Below are 12,822 nucleotides of genomic sequence, written 5' to 3'. Positions count from 1 at the left end.
CGCGCTGCGGCCTCTCCCCCAGGGCCCGCGGCGGCTGGCTGGCGCTCCGGCTGCCCCTCCCGGTGCGCGCCGCTGCGGCGCCACAGGCCCCGCGACCCTGTGACCACCGCCCTCCGGCCGCCTGGCCCGCAGCGGGGACCGGCGATGGCGCGGGACTGACGGGCTCCTCCCGCCCGACCCTTCTGTCCCGCCCGGGGGCTCCCGGGGGCCGCGGCGCCGCCCCGACCTGCATGTGGGGCGCGCGCGCCGGCGGCCGGAGCGAGCGGCCCTCGGCGCCCCCGAGGCGGTGCCCGGCCGCGCGGGCGGACCGGGAGGAGGAGCAGCCGCAGGCCGGGCCGGGCTCCCCGCGCGCCGCCGCCCGGGAGCACGGGCTCCCTGGAGGGAGCTCGGGGCGGCCCGGCCTCGGAGGAGGGACCCGGAAGCAGAAGCGGAGCCCCGAGCCGAGCCGAGCCGCTGCCCCCGCTGCCCGCCGGCGCCGGGTGGGGGTCCCGGCGGCTGGATGGGCAGCGGCGGCTCGGGCCGCGGGCGGCGATGGGCGAGGAGCAGAGCACGGTGAGCGGCGGCGGCGGGCCCCTGGAGGCGCGGGCCCCCGCTGGCGGCGCCGCGGGCCCCCCGGAGCCCCCGAGGCCGCCGGGGCACAGCGCCGGGGCGCCCGGGCCGCGCGCCGCCTCCGCCGAGCCGAGCGGCGGCGGCTGCGGAAGCGACTCCGGCTGCGCGGACGCCGGAGCCCCGGGGCCCGCGGGGAGCCGGGGGGCCCCGAGCTGGAGCCAGAGCCGGGCACCCGGGCAGCCCGCGGGACTGGCCCTCCCCGGGCCCCTCAACCCCCAGGCTCTGCAAAAGCAGCTGGCCGAGGAGGAGGAGGACACGGGGGAGCGAAACGAGAGCGGGGATGAACAGCAGGAGGCGCCCCCCGGCGAGGAGCGACGCGTCCGCGTCGGGGCCCCGGACGGATTGGTCTTGGACGTGCTGGGCCCGCGGCGCCCGCCGGCCAAGAGACAAGTGTTCTGCTCCGTGTTCTGCGTGGAGAACGACCTGTCCGAGGTCCCCTCGGCGGAGCGGCTCTCTCTGCCCGCGTCGCCACCTCGGGCTCCGCCGGTGACCAACCCGCCCAGCACCCCCTCGTCCTTCCCCAGCCCCCAGCTGTCGCTCCCAGCGGACCCCTTGTCCCCCGACGGCGGCAGCATCGAGCTGGAGTTCTACCTGGCGCCGGAGCCGTTCTCCGTGCCCAGCCTGCTGGGAGCCCCACCCTACTCCGACCTGGGTGGGGTTGGAGATCCCTATGCGCCCCTCATGGTGCTGATGTGCCGGGTGTGCCTGGAAGACAAGCCCATCAAGCCCCTGCCCTGCTGCAAGAAGGCCGTGTGCGAGGAGTGCCTCAAAGTCTACCTGAGCTCCCAGGTAACCTCAGCCCCTCCGACCCTCCTCTGTTCCCCATTCAGCTTTCCACATCCGTGGCCAGGAAATCCCGCTCGCCCGCTCCCTGCTCACAGGAAGAGGTGATGAGCACCCTTACCAAGGACGTCTATCAGTGTCTTACATCTCGGCTGTTGCCCTTAGAATATTTAAGTGTGTTTGTCTTCGTGGGTTAACTGGACTGGAATTTAACTCTGGGTGAGCTTTGGGCTTTGACTGGCCACCATAGAAGGAACGGGGTATGAATGCATCGCCCTCTGCTATTTCTTTTATTAGATTGCGAGCAAGGAGCTTGCCCAAAGAGGAGGGCAGTTGAGCGCGCGTCAGAGGCCTGGTATTCCAGAAACTGACAAATAGTGGGCAGAAAATAAATGTGTATTGAGTTAGTGGAGAGAAGGGTTGCGATGAGTGATTCCTGAATTTGAAATTTTGCTACTTTCAGATAATCCAGAGAAAAGTGTTACTAATTATGTATTCCTTGCCCCTGGGTCACTTTTCAGTTTCTTTTTCCACAGTAAAGTTGAAGTACTTTTTCTCACTGAAGTTTTAAGCCAGCAGAATGCTTTATTTCTTTAAGAGGGAACAAAACAGAAAAAGCAAAACAAAGCGAAGCAAGGCTAAGAGGCTTAACAAAACAAGCACTGGTGAAACTTTCCTCCTCGGTTGCTTATTTGAAAGCTTGTTTTTTTTCTTGGAAAGTTGAAGAGTGCGGTTGACCCGCTTTCCTTCCCTGGTGGTGAATGCGTCCTTCTAGCAGTTTTCAATCTGCCAGTGTTTTGCACAATCCGGAATGCCCTTTGATCCCATGTCTGATTGCGCTGGGCCTATTCATCTTTCAAAACCCTGGGCTGTTCAGGTGCCAGCTTCTCTGTGAAGCCTTCCCTTACCCTCCAGGCCACGGCTTATATCCTTTCAAACACTTCTGCGTGTCTCGCATGCGCTGAAGTTGTTCCGTCTGTCTGTCTGTGTGACTAGACAGTGTCTTAGAGCCCCTGTGTCTGGTAGATTCATGTTGGTATCCTTCCTCGTAGCAGTGTTTAATAACTTTGGCCGAAGGGAACTAAACAGGATTTCACACCGTGCAGTTCCTCTGTGTATTGTGGCTAATCTGTGCTTGTGTCTAGACTGAAAGTGTGTACCCTGCCCAATGGAAAACGCAAAGGGGAATTCAGACAGAATGGAATGTTACACAAGCAGTGACTTGGCCAAGATGGTTGAGATTATCCAAGCGCCTGTGAGACAGTGTGATGTCTCTTTTGTGCTTTATGTGCAAACAGATACTTCAACCAGGAGGAAAGCCCACTTCTCACTGTGGCAATTTCTAGGATGTCGTTGTCAAACAGTCAAGCAGAGAGCCATGGGCAAAGCCCTGTGGTGGCATTCAGACATTCCCAAACTATGGGCTGTATTCCAAGGAAGCGCCCTTGTGTGTATACAAGATGTGTACACACGAACAATACAAGGTAGCATATGATGAGGTGTAAACAGAGTGCCAATATCATGTAGCACTTAAGCCCTGAACATAAATACAGTGTGGGTTTAGAGGTTCAAGAGAGGTGGTCGTTAGAAGTTGGGGTACTCTGCTTTGCAGTTTGATTTCCTTAAGCATTTTCCTTTCCTGAAAGCAAAATTCTTTTTGCCTCTAAAATCGAATCTGTGTTAATTCTAAGGTCCCTTCTATGCAAAGACTGTTTCCACGTCATTAACCTTTCTGTGTCTTAATTTCCTCATCAGTGAAATGGAATTACAGACCATGCTCTGTAATGACACACCAATTCTAAAGCAAAACAAAATCAAACCTCAGAGTTGTTTTGTTGCCTTACTGAACCAGATCAAGAAGGCATAAAGAGTGCCCTCTTTCTCATTTTCTAAGGTTTCTTGGTTTTGACAGTAGTAAATCTGTCAAGCTTGAACTTGGAGGCGTCTTAAGGCTTTTTAAACTAAAGTGATATATTTGAAATAAAAAGTTAATAGTGACTTTTGTCATCATCTTTTGGATTTGTGCCAGATACTTAGTGTATTCGTTAATACCATTTAAGAAAATAAAATAGAGTCCCTATGAAGCATTTTATGCAGGCATTAAAAATGCATACCAAATGTGAGTTGGAATATTGCCTGGTTAAATAATATTCTTCTAAAAGGAGCTGATGAATTCTTCAGAAGAAGGTACAAAGTTGGAAGACAGGAATGCAAATTTTTAGATGATAAGTCTTATTTCCATTAGTTCCATGGACTAAATACGTAGCGAAGGCCAGTGGGTAGGTGTCTTCATTGTTTCAGTATACACATAGGAGATTAGGTGGTGACTTAAATACCTCTATACGTGCTCAGTTCATCAGTTGTGTCCAACTCTTTGCGACCTCATGGACTATAGCCTCCCAGAGTCCTCTGCCCCTGGGATTCTTCAAGCAAGAATACTGGAGTGGGTTGCCATGCCCTCTCCAGGGGATCTTCCCAACCCAAGGATTGAACCCATGTTGCCTGTGTCTCCTGCATTGGTAGATGGATTCTTTACCCCTGAGCCACCTGGGAAACCCAAATACCTTTATGTGCATGCATACATGTTCAGTCTTTTAAGTCATGTCTGACTCTTTGTAACTCTATGGGCCATAGTCCACCAGCGTCCTCTGTCCCTGGGATTCTCCAGGCAAGAATATTGGAATGGGTTGCCATGCCCTCCTCCAGGGGATCTTCCGGACCAAGGGGATTGAACCAGCGTCTCTTATGTGTCCTGCATTGGCAGGTGGGTTTACCACTAGCGTCACCTGGGAAGCCCAAATTCCTCTATATCATGGTTTAAAAATAATAGTCTTAATTTTTCAAAACAGTGATTTGAAAACCTAAAACTAGTTTCTCTTCAGTGATGAGAATTCTTCTTCAGTTATCACTGTGCCTGGGAACTATGCAGAATCCTTCTTAGTGGAATGACTTTACTGGCCAACAGGTATCAGTTGCTGTGGTGAAGGATTGAACTGGTACGTTATAATCTTCGGCACACATACCTAGGGGTCCATGTAGAGGCGCTAGGGCACCATGATGCAGACAGTGGGAGTTTAACTGGTTTGTCTTGCATTAGTACATAAATCTTTGGTGCATAAACTTCAGAAGTCCGTTTCCAATGGCCTGTGTGCACACGTTTGACCGTGGCTTAGAGCATGCAATCCCAGGGATGTCTGCGGTCTCCTTCGGGGCACTGAACCATTCTGAGAACTGACCTTCTCAGCTGGTTTGGCCTTTACCCCATTTTCTTAGGAGGAGGGATTGTTACTTTCCTTGTTTCATAGAATGATACCGCACTCATTTCAAAAATTCTCTGCAGGTATCTTTCTTTTATGATTTTGATTTGAAATGGTAAATTCTGGTAGGATGTGAAATACTAATATTTAGCACTTTATATAAAGAAAAGAGAGAATTGGGCATGCTAAGGGCTTTCTAAAGGTAACAGCTGTTGTGACTTTTATCACTCTGCTTCAAAGTGCTTGTGATGGCACATGCGTGTGAATTGGAGTGTATACACCTGTCAAATGAGTATTAATAGAGACAAGCAACACATTCCTTTGGCAGTTTGCGAACAAAACAGCTGCTAGATGATAATGTCCTGAAATGACTGTCTACTATAGTCATCCTAGAACCGGTGACCTAGGGGTGAAAGCTTCTAGATCCTTTTATTAAACTCTGAGTCATCCAGACCTTTATGGGTAAAAGTGTAGCCTGCTTTTCCCCTTTAAACCTTAAAGCAACCTGTATATTTTTAGAAACTGGCCTGTTAAAGATGGAGTTTGCCAGCAGCCGCCTTCACACTGGTGAATTTACAGATCCTCTCACACCAGGTGTGATTTTGGTAGTCTTGAAAATGTGAAGAGTAAAAGAGACTGAACTCTGTTAAATCACTCCGAGAATTTAAAAAGTAAGCATTCCGGCATATGTAAACTTATTCTTCTGTGTACAGTGTGTGTGCGTGTGTGTGCGGTATGTATTTTGGAGCTGTGGTTAACATTCGCTTTCACACCTTCCTGACTCATGCACTTCTTTTCCTCTTCTGACTCTTTAATGCTATCTCTTTTAATAATTTCTTCATTTCCCCTTAATAATTTCTTTCTTTTTCCTGTTACTTTTCAAAATTTGATTTTAAATAGCACATGAGTACTGTCGAGGTGTCAGCCCCATTAGGGGCTGTTCGCTGGGCTCTCCGGACCTGGTGCAGACGGTGCCTGGGTGCCTGCCTTCCCACGTCCTCCAGCATCTAGAGAAGACAGCACTCTGGGGAGAAACCCTGCACTAGTAACTTGACTAGTACTGCTTCCCTCAGGTGTCACCTTTAGAGTGGTGACTTTTTTTTTTTTTCTCCTAGTGTAGAGCTCAGCTTTTTATAGTTGAAGGCTGTTCCTTGCTCATGTGAGAGACACAAAAAGAACATTAGACTTGAGCTCCCAGCTTTTCCTTCAGCACTGGTGATGGGGATGTGGATAGATACCTGAGTCATACTTTCTTAGAATTAACATTTTCATTTGTTAATGTACCATTTACACATGTAACAGACATTTATTAGCTACCTGTATGTCAGGGACCTTGAGAGACTTTTTAAATGTATTAAATGCCCACAAGGAGCTGGCTTAGAGCCTTGTTGGCAGTGTTTCCTCCAAGCTTTATCTGGTGGCATAAATAAGGTTTCCTTTAAGTTCTCAGACAAGTGTGGCTCTTCTCTTTCCTTTCTGGGAGGATTTTATTAAGCCAGTTCTGGAACACCAGCTAACCTTTTAGTAAACATATTACTAATTCCTCCTCTTATGTTTATTTCAAAGTATTAAGAAACATTATTGTAATAAATTATTACTATAATTAAATTGGCTTAATTAACATATTTCTTAGAGCTCTTTGTAATTGTTGTAAAGAGAGTATTAGTTAATGCTTTGCTTCTTTCAAAACTTTTATTACTTTTGCGCTTTTGCAAAAAAATATTCAAAAGAAAACATTTGCTAACTGTGTTTGGGTCATTCATAAAAATATGGCCAATCTTTAAAGTTATGACACTTTCAAAGAATTGTTTCTTTGTTCAGCATCACTTTGTCAGCAGAGTTTTATGTGATAAACCCATTGAACCTTCCCAGATCAAGTTCTGTCTTAAAACAAAAATTCAGTGTCTTCAGGACAATAATTTCTAGAATAACATTCTCTTTCAAAGTGATCACTACTATTTGCCCCATCAGTTTTGGGTAATTACACTTGAGCTTTGACGTTTCCATAAATAACAACAACCATTAATTGAACACCTATATTTCAAGCATGTTTTACATTTATTGTGTTTCATTTTCTATGTTTTATGTTTCCATTTAGTGTATTTTATTATTTAATTTTAATTCCCTTGCATATTAAATACTTATTACATACCAGGTACTTATTACATACCATACACATTCCAACGCAGGGGGCACAGGTTCGATTGCTAGTCAGGGAACGAAGATTCCACGTGCTCCCTAGCCAAATAAAAGCCATTTAAAAAAAAACAAACTTGGGGCAAAAAAAAGAATGGAAGTGATCAGTTAGAAGAATTTGGCAATAAGCCAAAGAGGAGATGTGACAGTTCAGACTAGGGTGATTAGAGGTTGTTGGTGTTGGAAATACAGAGAACTGAAACAGATAAAACCCCTTACTCTATGGAGTTTATTTATTCGGCTGGGGGGAGATTGATAATAAAAGAAGTAAATTATTTAGTATACTAGATATTATATAGTATGCTGTTGCTGCTGCTAAGTCGCTTCAGTAGTGTCCGACTCTGTGCAACCCCATAGACGGAAGCCCACCAGGCTCCCCCGTCCCTGGGATTCTCCAGGCAAGAACACTGGAGTGGGTTGCCCTTTCCTTCTCCAATGCATGAAAGTGAAAAGTGAAAGTGAAGCCGCTCAGTCGTGTCTGACTCTTAGCGACCCCATGGACTGCAGCCTACCAGGCTCCTCCGTCCATGGGATTGTCCACGCAAGAGTACTGGAGTATATAGTATGCTATAAAGAAAGAAAAACAAGGGAAGGGTAATAAGAAGTATTGGGAAGGAGGTTTTTCTTTATGTATTTATAGTGTTTTTAGGAATTGTCAGGGAGGGTTGTTTTACATGGTGACTTTTGAGATCTTCATGATGGCAGTGAGAGAGCAAACCAAGAGAATATCTGGGGAAACAGTAAGTATAAAGTTCCAGGGACAGGAGCATGCTTGGTGGCGGGGGGCGGAGGGGGGGGTTGTTCCAGGAATGACAGGGGGGGTGTTCCAGGAATGACAGAGATTCATACGGGTGAAGCATATGGAATGAGGTGGTAAGCACTAAGAAGAAACCAGAAGGAGAAGTGGGAAAAGGTGATGGAAAGGGCTTTAAGGTCATAGAGAACTTGCATTTCCTCCAAATGAGCTGGAAAGCGGTAAGATGGTTTTAGGTTAATCAGATGTGACTTTACCTTTAGGACAGAAGACTCTAGCTCTCTGTAGAGAATATATCAAGGGAGTCAAGAGTAGAAGTAAAGGGACTTCCTTGGCTGTCCAGTGGTTAAGACTCTATGCTTCCAATGCATGGGGCACAGGTTCGATTCCTGGTCAGGGAATGAAGATTCCACATGCTCCCTAGCCAAATAAAAGCCATTAGAAAAAAAAAAAACAAAAAACTTGGGGGGAAAAAAAAAAGAATGAAAGTGATCAGTTAGAAGAATTTGGCAATAAGCCAGAGAGAAGATGTGACAGTTCAGACTAGAGTGATTAAAGGTAGATACAGTTTGAACTGGTGGAATTTTGAATGTATTGTGACAATAGAGCTGATGGAATGTGCTGATGACTTGGTGTGGGATAAGAGGAAAAGATTCCAGAATGACTCAGGTTTTGAGCCCAGGCAATTAGAAGAATGGGTTTGCCATTTAACAAGGTGAGGAATACTGTAGGAGGACTTATTTTAAGGAGAATCAGAAGTTCACGCAGAGTTCGAAAAGCTTGTTTACACGTTCATAAAAGGATGGCAGTTGGCGTGTGGCATTCAGCAAAGAGACCTTAATAGAAGATGTAAATTTGATTCTTTCTGATATAGAGAAGATGTTTAAAGCCATGAGACCAGAGGAGGATTGAGGACTGGGTCTGGGCATACCAGCGCTTGCAGATATAGAGCCTGGGACGTATGAAGGAATAGGAATGAGTCTGAAAGGGAGAGGGCAAGAAGGAAACCAAGGTAGAGTGGTTAACCAGCAGCCAAACAAAGATGATGTTTTATAAAGGAAGGAAAAATCATTTTTGTCTAATGTTTCTGATAGTTTCAGCAGGATAAGCATTTAAATTGACCATTGGATTTCCCAACAAGGAGATTATTTGTAAGTGTGAATAGTGGTGTTTTCATTGGCCCTGGTGGAGTTGACTTTCTGATTATAATGGGTTCAAGAAAACAGGAACAGCTCAGTTTCTGTACTAAAGGTAGTAGAATGTTACATGAGGAAACTCAAGGTTAGCAAGGTTAAAGAACTTGTCCTAAATCACATAGCTAGGAAATAGCAGCGGTGGGATTTCAGTTCCATTTGGCTCTAAAACCCAAGGTCTTTTAATAGTCTTTGCATTTATTATCTTATTTATAAGTTAAATATGTTGATTTTTCTTTAAAGTTTATATCTGTATTATACAAAGTCACAAGGCTTCCATTCCAAGAAGAAACTTAATTACATGTTTTGAGGAACTGGAAGTCTCTTGGCCACATTTAGATCCAGAGAAAAGATTTCAACCAAAATCAGCTTCATCTTCATGTAAGAAAATCAAGAGGAGTTGAGTGGAGAAGAGCTATAGGATTTAACTTACTATTAAGTTTTAATGGCAGCACATGCTCCTGTTTTCTTCCTAACTCTTGACCATGCCTTTTGTTTCCATTTGAACTTTTTCTTATGTTACCATCTCTTAATGTATCTGCATGGTCATATATTAAACCCTCTCTCTCCTCACATTGAAGTCAAGAAGAGAAGGGGACAGCAGAGGATGAGATGATTAGATAGCATCACCGACTCGATGGATACAAATTTTTGCAAACTCCAGGAGATGAGGGGCGTGGGGACAGAGGAACCTAGCTTACTGTAGTCCTTGGGATTGCAAAGAGTCAGACACAACCTAGTGACTGAACAACAACTCCTCACATTGTGTATTAGTATTGGGACCATGTATTTCACTCCCGTGGTTTCAAGTAACACCTATATGCTCTTGACTTCCAAATCTTTGCTTCTAGCCCAGATGACTTTTTCTCACCTACAGTACCATATTGCTGGCTCTGTCTGTGACATATGTCTCTGTCACAGCCACCTTAAACCTCTCAGAAGTAACCTCCCTTTCCTCCTCTTCCTTCCCCCATCCCTCAAACTTTGCTCTTCCTTTGGGGTTCGATGTTTCCATCAGTTATACCCAGGCCAGAAGCTTGGGCGTCATATTCGAGTTCTTTTCCTCCCTCACCTCCCACATCTCATTAATCACTAGTCACTAATCACGTTCAGTCCTGCCTCCTAAAATTATTTCTCTAGTCTTCTCTACTTTTCTCCATTTCCACTGGCATTTCCCTTGCGCAGGCCTCTACCATTTCTCTCCTGGATTCCAACCACAGCTTCCTCTTTTGTCCAAGTGTTCCAATCTTGGCCATTTCCAATCTATTCTTCACACTGCCACCAAAGTTGTCTTGTAAGATACAAGACTGGTCTTGGCATTTCGCTTTCTTTACCTTTCAGTCTGCTTCTTGCCTTCAGAATAGACTCTGAACATGGTTTACATGTGCCTGGGTGAGCTAACTCCTGTTTACCACTCTTGTTTCTCATCAACTCCCCTCAACCCCACCCCCATCTATCCCTATACTCGTATTAAACTTCTTTTGTTCATTGAGTACTCTATGACTTTCTTAATCATGAACCTTTAGTTTAGCGACATGTGGTTCTGTGTTAGCGGGATCTACTTTTTCCCCTTAATCCCCATCTCTGCCTCTTTCCCACTGATTCATTCTCGTCTCAACTTAGACATTTCTTCCTTTGAGAATTCTTCTTGACCCCCTCTTATCTGGGTTAAGCAGCCTTCCTGTGGTCTTTGACAACCCTTTGACTCACTGTAAGAGTCTTCATATGTCACTGAATTTAAATTGCCTGTTTCCTGCTCTATGCTCCCATCAGACTATAAAGCTTGATGCATGTTGAGACTTTATTCTTTTTTTTTTTTTTCTGATTGATTTCTCAGCTCTCGGCATACTGTCCACATGAAATGAGTATTTGTGTAGTGGATTTATATAGTTAGATTATAAATAACTAATACATCAGAGGCTAGTTGTCAACATACAAAGTGTTAGGATAGATAGCCAAGATGGTTTTTAACAGGAAAGTCTCAACATTTCATTATCTTGCTTAAAATCCTGCAAACCCTTTCCCATTGCTGTAATGAAAAGATTCTGGTTCATAACAGTGCTGCTGAGGTTTGGTCCCTGCTGCTTTCTTCAGTCTGTTCTGCATCCCTCCAGCTCCAGTATTTTCCAGGCATGGATCCTTGCCTTTGTTAATTTCTCCTCATCCTTCAGATCTCAGCCTTCCTTGGTCTCCAGACTGAATCCATCTCACTGTTTATGCTTTTAGAGTCCTTTTTACCCTGCAGTCATTTTTTTAATCCCCTTATAATTATATGTTTGTGAGATGATTTGATATTTGATTAATTCTCTCTCCCTCCCCATATTATTTGAGCTGCTTTATAACTAGCAGTTAGCACAGAGCCCAGCATAGAATAGGTGCTGAACAAATGTTTGTTAAAAGACTGAATGAATGATTGAGCGTAAATTATAGTATATGTTCAGGTTGGTAGAAAAATTAAGGTAGGTTTTGAACCTGAATTTTTGATATTTTATTCCAGAGTAAATTTACATTTTTAATCCAATGGAATGCTATGGCCTGAGTCTTTTATCTTGGCAAGCAGTTTATCACTGAGACGCTTCTTTAACTATGAAGCCTATTCTGGTTTCTGTGTCTTCTGCTTAACAGATTCCTCCTGAACCTGGGCACTTAGGAACAGCCGTTTTATTTTGATCATGGCATGTAGGTCAGGAATTTGGGAAGGGCTCAGCTGGTAGTTCACACTTGGGGCTTCTGCTGCTGTGGTGGTCAGATGTCAGCTCCCTTGCTTGGCTGGCAGCTGATGCTGGCTGGTGATAGTGTGCTTGGCTGTGGCTGTTCATAGCAGTGCCAGCATGTGTTCTTGATAGACTGTAGGCTCAGGGTAGTGGGCTTCTTACTTGGAGGCTGGTCTCCCCAGGGCCAGAGTCTCAAGGAAGCCGGGTGGAGGCTGTCTTAACTTGGGAAGTCATTCAGCATCATTTGGGCAGAAGACCCAGGTTCTGTCCTTGGATGGGGAGGATCCCCTGGAGGAGGAAATGGCAACCCACTCCAGTATTCTTGCCTGGAGAATCCCACGGTCAGAGAAGCCTGGTGAGCTGCAGTCCATGGGGTTGCAAAGAGTTGGACACGACTGAGCGACTAACACTTTCACTTTTTTACTTTCAGCATAAAGACACTTAGACCCACCCCTTCATTTTCTGTGAATATGTAAAATAATTAGGGGCCATATTTTTAAACCACTACACTACTTCAAACAAAAATCAGGAATGTTATGAATTTAGGTAGTAAAGCTTTTGAACCTGAATTTTAACTTGTTTTTATTTAAAGTTTCATGTCTTATCAGTTATTTAATTACATATTTCCTATTCATATTATTGGGAGAAGGGCATGGCAACCCACTGCAGTATTCTTGCCTGGATAATCCCACGGTCAGAGAAGCCTGGTGAGCTGCAGTCCATGGGGTTGCAAAGAGTTGGACATGCCTGAGCGACTAACACATTCATATCATTATATTGATTAATGTACTTTGGTATTGTGGGAGTTTTGTGCTTTATCTTTGAATAATTTAATAATAAGGCTTTAAGCAGAGCTTATATGAAAGTTGTTCCCTTTTATTAATGTTTATTTTTATTTATTTATTTATTTGGCTAGGCTGGATCTTAGTTACCATGCGCTTGGCTTTCCCTAGTTGCAGAGAAAGTTGCAGGGGCTACTCTCTAGCTGTGGTGCTCAGTCTTCTCATCGTGGTGGCTTCTCTTGTTGCAGAGCACAGGCTCTAGGGCACGCGAGCTTCAGTAGTTGTGGCACAAGGGCTTAGTTGCTTCATGGCATGTGGAATCCCCCAGGACCTGATCAAACCCATGTCCCCTGCACTGGCAGGCAGATTCCTATCCACTGTCCACTAGGGAAGTGCAAAAGTTGTTCCCTTATAAGCTTAACTATTTTAGATAATTTCATTGTAACTAAATATCTTGAGATCATGGTCAGCTTCTGATTATATCTGATTAACACCACTTATGTTAATTATCATAACATAATATGTTACTTATTG

General features: G+C 45.3%; 1 protein-coding gene across 1 annotated transcript in view; it reads left to right on the top strand.

Annotated features, from left to right (window-relative positions):
• The first annotated feature begins 395 nt into the window (after nucleotides 1-395).
• The window catches only part of RNF217 (ring finger protein 217), a 142,476-nt gene continuing 130,049 nt past the window's right edge, over nucleotides 396-12,822 (top strand). Inside the window, exon 1 of the mRNA XM_055433840.2 lies at nucleotides 396-1,398. Within this exon, the coding sequence (XP_055289815.1) occupies nucleotides 532-1,398 (867 nt within the window). The 5' untranslated portion in view covers nucleotides 396-531. The remainder of the gene's footprint in view (nucleotides 1,399-12,822) is intronic.

The sequence above is a fragment of the Moschus berezovskii genome, chromosome 10 (assembly GCF_049115385.1).
Source record: "Moschus berezovskii isolate FMDL1 chromosome 10, NW_MosBer_1.0, whole genome shotgun sequence".
Lineage (NCBI taxonomy): Eukaryota > Metazoa > Chordata > Mammalia > Artiodactyla > Moschidae > Moschus > Moschus berezovskii.
Note: the sequence above shows the minus strand (reverse complement) of the source record. Positions and strands in the feature narration are given on the sequence as shown.